The 13,841-nt window shown below is 42.0% G+C and overlaps 2 protein-coding genes across 3 annotated transcripts in view; one reads left to right on the forward strand and one right to left on the reverse strand.

Annotated features, from left to right (window-relative positions):
• The first annotated feature begins 347 nt into the window (after nt 1-347).
• Nucleotides 348-3,131, forward strand: fam131aa (family with sequence similarity 131 member Aa). Its single transcript, XM_062429547.1, has 5 exons — nt 348-410; nt 708-819; nt 922-1,104; nt 2,270-2,404; nt 2,542-3,131. The coding sequence occupies exons 1-5, from the start codon at nt 348-350 to the stop codon at nt 3,129-3,131; spliced, it is 1,083 nt and encodes a 360-aa protein (XP_062285531.1).
• A 664-nt stretch (nt 3,132-3,795) lies between these two features.
• Nucleotides 3,796-13,841, reverse strand: part of clcn2a (chloride channel, voltage-sensitive 2a) — a 42,136-nt gene continuing 32,090 nt past the window's right edge. For both annotated transcript variants that reach the window (XM_062429771.1, XM_062429770.1), the window contains 10 exons: nt 13,503-13,716; nt 13,148-13,281; nt 12,128-12,363; nt 11,611-11,722; nt 11,439-11,485; nt 9,935-10,003; nt 8,855-8,893; nt 8,642-8,746; nt 7,899-7,985; nt 3,796-7,768 (listed from right to left, as the gene is read on the reverse strand). In XM_062429771.1, the coding sequence (XP_062285755.1) occupies nt 7,253-7,768; nt 7,899-7,985; nt 8,642-8,746; nt 8,855-8,893; nt 9,935-10,003; nt 11,439-11,485; nt 11,611-11,722; nt 12,128-12,363; nt 13,148-13,281; nt 13,503-13,716 (1,559 nt within the window). In that variant the 3' untranslated portion in view covers nt 3,796-7,252. The remainder of the gene's footprint in view (nt 7,769-7,898; nt 7,986-8,641; nt 8,747-8,854; nt 8,894-9,934; nt 10,004-11,438; nt 11,486-11,610; nt 11,723-12,127; nt 12,364-13,147; nt 13,282-13,502; nt 13,717-13,841) is intronic.

Here is a 13,841-nt window from a genome sequence, read left to right on the forward strand (position 1 = left end):
CTGACCCTCCACATCTACAGCATGTAGCCACACGTGTATTTGTTTTGGATGTCGAATTAGTTAGTATTGCTATCACTTTTAATAGGGATCAAAAGCTTTGTGGTGGCTGGAGCTGCTTACCAGAGCTGGTCACGCGCCATATGTTATCTTTGCCGCATGGAGACCGTCACCGCTGCCCCTCGACCCCAACCATTCTAACCGGTTTCACCGGCTTACCGTGGCTTTAGCATCTGTGCAGTAAATTTAGGGCATGGCTGTTGGCCCGTCTGCCCGGTGGTTTAAACCAGTGATACCCAAGCTGCGACTTCTAGTTGTGTTGTTTTGCTGCGCTGTGACAACGTCTCTGCATGTCCACGATGAAGCTGAGATCCAGGAGTAGAGAAAGAAGGGAGAGACAGAAAGATGAAGAGGTAGGACGGAGCCCTTTTTAAACAGTCTAGATCTACATTCGGGATAAATCTTTTATTTAAACAGAGAGCTTACAGCAGTGTGTTTGTCCTGTGGTGTGTATTTGAACTTGAGCTTTTCATTTAGATGCTATTAGAAGGTTTTTCACACATATTGGACACAGCAAATATTGGACACTTTTGGGAATACTGAAAGAGTCTACTGCTGGGCACTACACACACACGCACGCAGAGAAAACAGAGCTGATTTGCTGTTTTCACACATTCACACAAACAACTAAAATCTTTTCTTTTCTGCAGGTGAAGTTTGAGGAAACTGAAATGATTCCAAAGTCAGGAAAATCTCCAGCAGACTCACGAAAAACTGTCGGCATCCATGAGTTTGCAGCACTTGCCAGATCCTCCTTAAATGGTAATGACCTCTTTCTCTGTTTTTTGTTCGTTTAGCTGTTGATGACGTGATTAAATGTCTTGAATCACTACTTCAGACTGACGTCCACCTCTCTTTGCCCAGGTATCTCTCAGGCAGTGAGGGACCATGTGACGAAGCCCACCTCGCTGGCTCAGGGCCGAGTTGCCCACCTTATAGAGTGGAAAGGTTGGCCCAAACCTGCGGACACGCCAGAGGCTGCCCACTCCCACTTCAGCTCCTACTGCCATCTGACTGAAGGAGAGAAGGAGGCTCGGTTCGCTGCAGGTATTCGTCACTTACATTACTACCGTCACTTTCCACATACAGGTTTTTACAGTTTAATGCTCCGTTTAAGCTGCAGGATTCAAGTCTAGCATAACGACCTGGAGTCTGTGTGTCACTTGTGTGTTTGCGTCGTCATGTGCGTCGTCTTACTTAGCTTGGTTTAACTCCAGCATCATCTTCAGGCTGTCTCCCACCTTCTGTCATGCACCTAATCCCCTGAAACTCCTGTATTTCATTGGTCCGCTCCGCCCATCTCGTCCCATCTCTCGGGTGATGGCTTGGCAGCAGATGGTGGCCTATTAGACACTCTCCCAAAACACTTCACTGCCCACCAATGATACAACAGCTCCTGTTGTTTTTACTGTGACTCATCCTCTCTGGCACCGGTGACATCGGCGTGGTTTGATCAACAGAGAGAATAGAGAGAGGGGGGGGGGGGGGGGATGAAGGGTACACAAAGAGTACATAATCTAACAATTAAAGGCTACAGCTTCACCTTTTACAGCCTGATCAATAACATCCAACAATAACAAGTTTTCTTCCTGCTTTTTAAACGGTTGTTATAATTAGAACCATCCATTTGTTTATTCACAGAAAAGTAATTGGCAACTAGTTGGATAATTGATTAATCATTTGAGCCATTTTTCAAACAGAAATAACAAATATTTGCTGCTACCCCCTTCTTAAATTTATTGAGGTATTTTTTCACAATTTTTGGATATTTTATAGACAAAACAATCCTGAAATTGAGAAAATGATCTGAAGATTTATCATAATTAGGTGTAAAACAAGGGTGTAGTATTACACCAACCAATTTTTAATACAAGTCATTGGAAAAGTCATATACTCCTGGTCTTGTTAATTCAGTGGTTCCCAACAAGAGGTTGCATGACAACTCTGAGGGGTCAGGAGATGATTAACAGGATAGTAAAGCAGAAAAAACACATTTCTGTCACATCAGATTAGGATGATCTTTTTCAAAATGTTTTTTGCTAATCCTGAAAGTAATCCACACAAGAAGACAACAAATCATTTTTTAGTTGATCTGGTCACAGCTGGTCGACCAACACGACCAGAGAAGAAGCCGCTCCTTCGTCTTAAGGGACCACCAGCCAAAAAGCTTGTGAACCACAGATTTAATTAATTGGATGTGTTTCCCTGTCAGGAGTGGCTGAGCAGTTTGCCATTGCTGAGGCCAAGCTGCGCGCCTGGGCATCGATGGATGATGACGACGAGGAAGACTCCAACGATGAAGACTGTCACACCAACAAACGGATTCACACCTCCAGCCAGAGCTCAGGTACCAACATCCAAATGTTCATTTCATCTCATTCCACTCAGTTTTTTTCCACAAAACGCCTCATCTTCCCATCTGTCCCCCAATAATCCATCCATCCATCCATCCCTAGGTGTTCTGACTCTTTCGTCCTCCCTCAGACATCGCCACGTCCGTTTCTGGAGCGCCATGCCAGCCTGAAGTAGACAGCAGTGAGCTTCCATCCTCCAGCTGTCACCTGAGCTCCAGCAGCAGCAGCAACAGCAGCAGCAGCCTGCTCTGTGGTCGACCCGCTTCTCACAATGACCCACATTCATCCCAGACCAATTCACCTACTTTACCCAGCGACTGCATGAGTCCGTTCCTGGAGGAGGAGGAGGAGGAGGAGGAGGAGGAGGAGGAGGAGGAGGAGGAAGAGGAGGAGAGGCCTGGTGGTCACAAGGAGCAGCGGGCTCCTTTGCAGGAGCAACACAGTGAGGTTTGCATCCACCAGAAACCAGAGTGGAGACCTCGAGCGAGAAGCAGCAGGTTCGACTCTTGCTACTCCACCTCTCACTCTGAATCTCCCGGAGAGGAGGATGAGGAGGATGAGGAGGAGGAAGGCAGCGTGTTTCACGAGGCTGGTGTGTGGCACTGCAGCCCGGGAACCTTCTTCTCTGATCGGGCTTCCTCTGGCGTGGCGTCATTTGATGAGGAAGAGGAGGAAAGGGATGGAATAGAGGAGAAGGAGGATAAAGAGTATTTGATGTGATGTGTTGTCCATCTTTATGTCTCTTTGAGTCAGTGCTGATTCTGGATATGACATAATCTATTATGCTTTTACTGTAAACCTTCTCTCCTCCTCCTCCTCTCCTTTCTCTCCTCTGATCACTTCTCCTCCACCTGCTGCCTTCTGTCTCTCATCCTCATCCAGGCTTTTCATGTACTGGTCTCGCTCCACCGTTTATCGCTGCTGTAAACAGTATATATATATATATATACTGTTTACAGCAGCGATAAACGGTATATATATATATATGTACACACACACACACACACACACACACACACACACACACACACACACACACACACACACACACACACACACACACATATATATGTGTTTATATCTTGGGAGTGTTCAACCAGAATGTAAAGCTGTTGTTCAAACTGAGTTTTGTACATTTTTGTGAAGAGTCATGTGTCACTATTGCATTGGTTTTCTATGGATATTTTGTAGTGTTGTTCAATCCTGGGTCATGCCGTGTCATGTGGGTTGGGGTGTTTGATACTGAATGTCTGAATGTCCTGCATATATATAAATATATATGTATAAATATGATTTTTTTTGACAAACGACTTTTTCTGTCTTTTATATGCCAACACATCAGGAAGAAACACAACCTCTTGACGTATCTTTTCAAGGCTTTTTTCTTTAAATTTAATCATTCACTCATGTACAAAAACATGTTCATGTCCTCTGAAAAATAACGATGGCTGTTGATTTCAAATGCATAATTCTCCTATGTACATCGCATGTACGTACATTTCATCCGTGTATTATCATATGTACAAAGCATATACAGGCCATTGCCATATAAAGGGAGATACTACAGACTTATTGCTTAACTAGATACGCTGCCAATTGGCTTATACACTCTCTACATTTAACTCCTTATACGTTATCTTATATGGCGAGCACTACTTCACATTCTATATGCAAACAAAAGTTAAGACATTAATAAATTGTTGCACAAATGTTTACACAAACAAAAATGATGTTGCTTAATATCACATAAGATTGAAATATGGCTCAAAAACTTTGCATGAAGCTTAAAATACTTACATCCATTTGATATTTGACTCGGGTCGTAACAAGGACTCACACACACTTTGCTCTACAACAGTTGTTGGACTCGTGGGGTATCACTGCTTCATGCAGTAGTTACATTTCTCAAAACTGCATCGGGGACAAGGCTGGATTAAAGAAACGTGTAACATCACGGTGTAAATATCTACAGGCCGCATACATGTGTGCGTATTAAGTGTGTGTCTGTGTGCTCTGTACAACAGCCGGTATCTTCCTCCTGTCTGAGCTCAAGTGTTGTTCCTTTATCATGCTAGAAAACACGTTAAAACACAGTAAATTCACATAGCAGATGAGGTTGAGGCAGTTCAAAAATGATGAAATATTCACTCAAACACAAGGAGACCGAAGAGTCTATGTTGCCCTTATTGAATCAGCCCCTAATAAAGCCAAACAAGGCTACATGTGCAGTAAATTATATTCATGCTAATAATTACAATGTGCTTCACTGTTTATCTGGAGCCCTGTAGTACTAATAAGCTTTGTGGACCTTTGGAAGCTGCCTTTGTCACAAGTGATAATAGTAGATCCCAGCTGATATAGACACTGATATTTGGTAGTAAAAGAAAAAAGAAAACAAAAACTGCTCAGTGTTGTAAACAATGAAGTCTGGACAAACTAATGATGAGTTTGTTGTTATTAAATAACCTTTACTGCATTATTACTGTAAATGTATTGCATATCAGCCGACATATAAACCAACACCGCTATAGCTTTAATTATAAAGACCATTAAGTCCAACCCTCTGATATATTAGTCCAGTGCTTGTGAATAGGTAGTTGTTTGAATTCATATCGTTATGTGCTCATTAGAATAATTTTCCATGTCTTTGTTCTTCTGTGCTTTTCTTTGCCTTCATTCGCTCCTTTTATTTTTACCCTCTCCTTATTTGCATGTGACTTGGATTTATCTCCTTGTGATGCCTGGATTCATGTTTACTGGATGTTAGTTTGGCATGAGAAGGGAAAGTGTCAAAAAAGACTCTCTCACACGCACACACACACACACACACACACACACACACACACACACACACACACACACACACACACACACACACACACACACACACACACACACACACACACACACACACACACACACACACACACACACACACACACACACACACACACACACACACACATTTAAAGAATAGGGCTGGTGATACTCCATATTTTAATCATCATCAATGAATCCTGTGAAAAACTCAAAAAATAAGAAGAATCAGTTCCTCTAACGAATATTGTCTAATATCTTTTATTCCTCTGTTCCATAAACCTCCATTAAAATAAAATAAAAACGAGCCATACTGTTGCACTGTGTGACACTATAATTAATATGAGTATTATATATATGGAGTATATACCAAACACACACAGTCCTGGTGCTCTAAATACTCCGTGGAGCACCAAATGTGTATTAATCCGCAGATAAAAAATAGTCCCCAACTAAGTAGTACTTGCTCCTATTTGAGTAACGTTCTCTACAAACTACATTTCCCAGTGTTGTAAAGGGGACATAACATGCTTTTTGTGATTTTCTGTCATTTTTACACTGTTATGATGTCTGATATCTATGTGAAACTTGGTCAAACTTGAAGTCGCATCTACAATTACTCCCTGAAAGTTAAAAGTCCAAGCTTGAGCAGCTCTGACCACTCCGTCTACTTCTGACACGTTAAATAATTCGTACATGCCCACACTCAGCCGTCCCTACTGTTTTCTTTGTTGCTAAGGTTGTTCCTCAGGTTGTGTGTTTTGTTCACTCACTTATTTCAGATCAGATTTCGGATCAAACATTATACAGATGTTCGACCACAGGTAACGGATTGTAGCCTGGCCCGTAGCAAGGCAAAACCAGGTCTTTGGGTAAAACTCACTGGTAAATTGTGATGGCTACTGCTGATGATAACGTTATCCAACCTTTGGAAGGCTGTGCAACAGGCTGTGCACCCTGACATCCAACAACTGTGCCGTGCTTCCTCCGCCGTCTGTCTCTCCTCTGCTCTGCGTGTGTGTAGAAAGGGTTAAGTCCCGCCTTCAGTGACACACAGAGAGCAGAGGAGAGGAGAGAGACTACTACAACCTTAAATGACAGCAAAACACAGTAGAGACTCTCAGATTGAGCTGAAATGAAACGAGTGCACATAAATTAGGTAAATAATATAAATTAGGTAAATAATAGCCTATCAAATTTATTAAGTAAACCTACTGCCCAGATCCAGAAACCGCTAAATTAGTGCCTCAGACAAAGTAACATTATTTTACACACACAGACACTGCTTTTCAGATGATTTGGGGTCATAATTATCCACTCTGCAGCTGCTCTTCAGGTCTTCCATTCGCCAAACAAAACATATCATTGGTTTAATTTACAGATGGGTCAAGAGGGCGCATACTATAGACTACAAACCACTGCTGGCTGAGATGGCAAACAACAAAACATAAACAAATGGCCTAATGCGCTACAGGTGACATTTTAAAATCTGAATGGGTTAATTATAGTTTGAATATGATTTTTTCACGTCACGTTATAAAAATACGAATAAAATAAATAAAGTAAAAAAATAAAATAAAAAGTGACAGCCCTAGCATATAGTTGCAACATCACAACCTTATGGAAGTCCAAACGGCTCGATTAAAGGCAGAGTTCCTGAATACAGGCTGTGTGCATTTCTCCGTGGACTCAGCATTTTGATAATATTTATATAGCACCTACTCTATAATCAAAAAATACAGTATGGGACCTTTAACGCATTCTTGATTTTGGTATTCTCGTGGGATTTGTTGACAGCAATAAAAATAAAGAATAACACCAGCCCTGTCTTTTAAATAAGCATTTAAAACAGTTTGAAACACAATACTAAGTTGTCACATCTACTCATGCTCACTCTCACTCACTCACACCAGAGCAACGTTATATAAATACAAGTATCTAGGCTGGACCTGGGAGATGAAAGTGACCTCTACAAATGTAAGAAACGTCAACATTCACGAGGCGACAGTATGGATCCCCTCTGATCACTCTGATTGATCCTCAGAGTGGCCTGGGCTACCCTCGCCCTCAGGTTCTGAGTGGTCCTTGTTCAGAGGTGGACTCCCCTGCTCTTGCTCTGTTTCGTCCGGCTCAGGGGTGTGTATAGGGGGGTCATAGTCACAGCCCAGCTCCGATTCTTCAGTGTGGGAGGGGCTGCAGTCAAAAGTAAATTCCGATTGGTCCTCTGTGAACGAGGGGCTTTCCTGAAGCACCAACTCCGATGTCTGATCTGTGATGTCACCAGGGCTAGTTTCAAACTGCAAATTTGTTTGGTCAGAGAAGTTAACAGGGATCTCTTTGTATGGGAGATCTGGCTGGTCCTCCACGTCAGGAGGGTTGGGTTCCCGTGGCAATGAGAGCCCCCTGTGGCGGATGCACAGTTTGTGGAGTTCTGTCACCTCAGATACGGTTGTCGTGTTCCCACTGTCACGGAAACTGGCCAAAGGAGGGCGCACTTTCACTCCAGTCACTGTCACTGAGCCCTCGATGGCCTTACGCAGCTGGAGATACACGACCAGTGGCCAGCAGGAAGAACAGCGTAAAAGAGAAGGAGAGAGGAGCATCAGTCATCATGCATTCTCCTTTAAGTCTCATAATTCAGAGATGATAGAGAGCTTTAACAATACGCACCTCTTTGAGAGAGACCACTCCAACCAGACGTCCCATGCTGGTCACATAGGCGTGATCCAAACCCAGCAGAGAGAAGATGGTGTGAGTCTGTGGAGGAGAAGAGAGAGATGGGTTACAGCATGAATACAGACTTTTCTGTAGAAAGAGGGTGAGTGAGTGGAGGATGTGCAGCGGGTGACATCATACCCACAGGTGTGATGACACATTTTTGTGCTTCAATGAGTCAACAACACAGAACACATTGTAGACATTGTCAAACTAGGTGAGAAACAGCCAAAAAATAAATAAATCTTGAAGTGAAGTGTCCTAGTGGTTGAGTTAGTTGTCCTCAATGACAGACTACACCCAACATCTGTCTGTTCGCATCATTATCAGGCTCATATCAGCATTAGTTGAAAAGAAAAATGTATCCATAACATGTAATGTCCCTGCACTGTTCAGTCCCATCATGATGTGTATGAACATTTCTTATTGTTTCCTTTTGCACATCTGTGAGGCCAGAGAGGTCATTCTAGTTCAGGTTACTTTATAGTTAAAGTCACAATGAAAGAACATTTTCAAAGTACCATGCCTCTGTCATTTCCTTTTAAAAAGGTTATAAGAAAAATACAAAAGATATGCACATGTTCTGCACTTTTATTGTTAAATAATTCATATCCTGTGATAAGGGAAATGAACTACCATGGTGAGAAAGTCACTTTCATTTCAAAATGAGTTCAGGGATTTTTTTGTTGATGTCGTACCTTGTGCAGGGATGTTTGCTCCACCAGCTGGAAGGGGGCAGGGTCAATCTTGCAGTTCTTGAAATCCACCGGTTCATCGAGCTGCTGCTCTTCCCACTCTGCGATCTGGGATGAGAGGTGTGACGGTGCTCATTAGAAATCAAGAGGAACGCTAACACTGAAGACACTGAAACATCTCAATATTTTTATATTTTCTGTTAGTGTGGGTCTCACGTCCGTTGGGGTCATGCAGTCTTCTACTTCAGTGGAGTCCTGAAAAGACCAATTTCATTTAGACATTGTCCTCACAATGTGAACAGGGTTCCAACACATACACATCACACAGTGATCAATCTGCGGGTACAATCTGAAAACTGTAGGAAAATAAGTAATTTTTTATCTTAAAGATCCCTTCGAGACATGTTTTAAGATAATAATTTGTGTCTAATATGTTTTTTCCACAAAAAGTTGAATTATATTGTTAAAATCCTTAAAATAATATACTATTATTTATCTCATCTACTTATTCTCCCTCATTAAAAATTCCAAATATGCAAATGTTAATAATTTCAGAAGTTTAACTGCTGGACACACAATATATCTCCTGAAAAGTCCAATCTCAGTGTTTGAGAACTGGAGGCTTCAAGTTTTCACATCACATTTATGTAAATTGAATATTGGACCAAAATTGTCTTCCAAACTATTTTTGATGTCACAAATCATGCTCGTAGGCCCATCCCTTAAAATTGGATTTCAATTATCACAGAGAAAATTTCCACTTTCAGCAGATAAATGTGAAAACAGCCTTCAAATGTCAAACTCTGCACATGCATCATTCTACAAAGTGAAGCTCAAACATTCAACTGTCGGTACAAGAAAAAAAAAACATTTTTGAGTGGAAGGGGACTAATTCTCTCAAGGTTGATATAAAAGTTTGGTTTATGGGTCAAACAGTGTACCCAGACAACATCAATTACACCATTATTATATATAGTAAATATTATTATTTACTTATAAACCATGTAAAATAAAACATGTAACAAATACTCATAACACAGAGCCACATACAGAACAGTGTTTAGAGTGAAAACTGATTGAACATTGAACTTAAAAAGGACAATTAAACCTTAACCACTTCATAAAAAATGCCCCACCTTTCTCTCTCACTCACACACACTTTCTCTCGCTCTCTCTGCAAAGCCACTCTAACGCTTTGGTTGGTGCACCACAAATATTTTGGTCCAGCACTCACTACGTTTGTGTCGCAAGGCAACGGTTACTAAGCAACAGTCTCTAGGCGGCAGACAATCTTACCGCCATGGAGATCCTCACACGTTTGGGGTTGGGCTTTCTTTTTTCAGGAGGAGCCGGCCCAACCGGGCTCTTCCAGTCGGGGAGAGAAGGCATCAACACAGCACAATTAACACAGAATCAGTGAAACTGGACAGCTTTACCACCTTACATGGTGTCACAACATTGGATCCCAGTCTGACTTCTACTGGGAGAAGCCTCTGTGATGTGAGCACAATGTTGCTGAAAGGGTATAATTACTATACCACAGATGGAGGTGAGGGCACAAAAGCTGCACAAGAGACCCAATGTTAAAACAAAATTGGATGGTAGATACACTGCCAGAAAAAAGGCTTTTTGAACAACGTCGATTTTAGTATTTTTGTTTAATGTACCTGCTGAACATCACCATGTTAGCATTTTCATTATGAGCATGTTTGCTGAAGTTAGGATTTAGCTCAGTCAAGTGCAGCTTCGATGATAAAGACCAAACACGTCATGATAGTCAAATATCAGGCTGTAAAAAACACTCGTTATCTTATCACTGTGACAAAACAGCAGCAACGAACAACAAAATCTTGTAGAATTCATGCAATCCCCTGAATCATGACTTTCAGCTCCTGCCTTCATAGAGACGGTACACAGTCCAATGTACAAAGAAAGCAATTTATTCCTTTCTTTTTTACAAAGTTGCATCTAATAGTAAAATGTTTTTTTACTTGCTTTTTTTGTAACAAATGATGTGTTATTAATGTTGACTGTTATGCAAACTGAAGACAAATTGCTATATTTGTGCAACAAAGGCAGACAATAAAACTGTTTTGATTTTGATTGATTGATAATATTTCTTAAATAAGTTTAATTTTGACTTTTTTTGTTAGTTCTGGGGAATGACTAAATATTGTTACAAAAATGTAATCAATTCACAGAGCGAAGGGGCCTGAAAATTATTAGGGGCATGACAGAAAAGGTTTGGGAACCATTGAGCTACACAATGTAAAATATTTAAGCTATGATTTTTCTGTCTGCATCACTCCATCAATATAAGATACAATTCACCCTCACATATGACGCAGGTTTGGCTGCACAGTATGAGTCTGTACTGACTTTTCATTGCTGAGGCACTGGTGGACTGAGGTTAAAAATAGATCAAACTTCGACTACCACACTGCACGACACCAACGTATATTTTGAATCCACAACATTGATTGACATTTAACCAAAAATGCTAATATGTAGGACGTTCAAAAGCGTTTGACTAGCAGTGAATGTGTTGTGTGTAGTGAGGGGGCAATGACTCACAGAGGTTTTAAAACAAAAAGCTACGACCACAGCAAGAGATCACAGAGGAAAACCCTGCTGCCTGTGGGTGGATCCTGCCTGTCAGCAGGAGGAGGAGGCGGGCGGCATATGCGTGGACTCAGAGAGAGCTCACACACCCTCGCATACAGTACATGTCACACTCATACAGTGCATTTGCACCCACACATGTATTACATCCTTCTCTCTTCCTCGCTTTTGCTCTCACCTCCAGCAGCTCCTGATCTTGGTCAGCACAGGAGATGGTCTGAGAGCCTCAGAGAGAAGAGGGAAAAAAAAGGTTTTAACTTGGATTCAGATCTTTTTTTAATAGTTTGTTGTCATTAATCAATCTTCCTACTGTGTATGTTTGTGTGCGGAAAGTGTTGGAAAGTACATACTATTTGGCGTCTCTGTGTCGCTGATGGCAGACACAGTTTTCAAGGCAGATTTCAGAGGAAGCTGAACATTGGAAACCACTGGGCTGAAGGAGGAAGACTCCTCTGTGGAGATCTACATGGAAAATATATTAACAAAACAGCCAGACACACACATGTAGACACGCACACGCACACGCACACGCACACGCACACGCACACGCACACGCACACGCACATATGCGCACACATGCCCACAGAAAACACAGAGAGGACAAATACAAGCACGTGCACATAAATGAACAAGACAGCACAGGTAAGGGCACAGACGACAGAGACACAGAAGATAAGTGTTAATGTAAAAATAGAAATAACAAACATTTAAACAGTTTGTAAAGACTTACCCCGACAGCTGTCTAAAAACTCCATCTGTGCCTTTACCTACTGCTACATGCTTCACACATGCTGTTTCTGAGCCGTTCTTAGTCTACTGCTACAACCCAACCCAAGCCAGACTTCACCCCACCTGTTGTGTGCTCACCAGGAAGCGGACCCCTTGGCGAGCATTGGTGTTGGTGGCGGCGTTGATGTGAGCGTGGGTGTGGGTGCAGGGCGAACTGGGGGTGCTGTCAGTGGTCAGGCTTGGCAGCTGGTCGTGGGTGCCGTTGTCCTGGGCCAGCTGGCGGAGGTACTCTAGTCTGCGCTGGCTGCCCAGCTGAAGCGAGAGCAGAGACTGGAGCTGCAGTCGCTCTATTGAGCCGAGGAGGATCATCGAGTCTGAGGAGACAGAAAGAGAGAGAGTGAGGGAATGACATAAAAGACAGAACAGGCTCACGGATGTAGAAGTGGAACAAAGAAGAGATAAAGCATCTGTTTAAGTAATAGTGAAGTGATTATACACCATTTACATCTAATACATCTAAAACAACAGCTGTCACAAAGGAATAAATCCTAGCATCAAGCTGTTTCTATATTTAATCGTTGAAATAAATGGACTGGACAAAATATTAGAAACAACCTTCATGAATGTAGGATTTATTGCAGGACTATTACACAGCACACATTAGTTATAGCTCAATGTATCTGAGCAAAGCCTTAAATTGATCATTGTACTTATAATAGGTTTTAAACAATCCTATAAAAAAAGGCTGAAGTCATTTCTACTGCGTCCAAAACAATGAAATTGCTGGATCGTATATCCTGAAAAGATTTAAATATCAATCCTCAGTATCATTAACATAATAAATCTAAATAAATCAAAAACTGTCAAGTACCAAAAGCTGGTGTAGACTGATTTTTGGATTGGATGGTTAATTTTAAACTTTGATTTTATAGTTGGAAGCTCTTCTACGACTGCTTATGTTTAGATATTATTTAACATTAGATGTCTGCCTTCTTTTTCTCTGGACAAAAAAAGTACTGAAAGTATTATTTTGGTATCAGGACCATAACTCAGTCATTAATAGGATTAAAGTATTTAAAGGACCCCAGCACCAATCCTGAGACATTACATGACTGCCCCACCACTTGTTGTCATTGACGTCCTTTCACATGCACTCACCTCTGGATTCAACCAGAGCCAGTGTTTTAAGCTGAGCAGTCAGCAGCATCTCCCGCAGGTTCCGATAGGACGAGGTAAGAGTGATGTAGCGCACATCCCTGACCATGATGTCCTCCACACGGATATTATACTTCCTGAAACGTGGAGGAGGGGAGCACCAGTGAGAGGGGATTAGGGAGGAGGGGAGAGATGGAGGTTAAGTGAAGAGAAGGGAGGATACAGAGGGATGAGGAGGCGAGACAATGATAGGAAAGACAAGAGAGGGAGGAAGGAGTTGAAAAGGATCAGAGAGCATAAAAAAACAAGAGACAAATCTATCGTTAGCATTAATTCAAAAACAGACAGACAGACTCACTCGTGGTGCCCCATGCCCAGTTCGGGCAGATAAGGAAGTTTCTTGATGCGGATGATGGAGTCGTACAGCGATGGTTGGAGCGCCTGAGCCACGGCGTTGGCCAGGATCACAGCGATCATCACAGGCAGGATGTGGGAGATCTGACCAGTCAGCTCAAACACTATGACCGCTGTGGATACAGTGTGGGTGACTGCTCCAGACAACGCTGCAGCACCTGCGTGGGAAGGATGTGAATTAAAGAAAAATCTTTTTTATGTCTAGTCTCCCTGAAACTATTCATCCAGTTTACAGAGGAAGATTTACAGCATGATCAAACATAGTTTTCATTTCATTTCATTC

The sequence above is a fragment of the Scomber scombrus genome, chromosome 11 (assembly GCF_963691925.1).
Source record: "Scomber scombrus chromosome 11, fScoSco1.1, whole genome shotgun sequence".
NCBI lineage: Eukaryota > Metazoa > Chordata > Actinopteri > Scombriformes > Scombridae > Scomber > Scomber scombrus.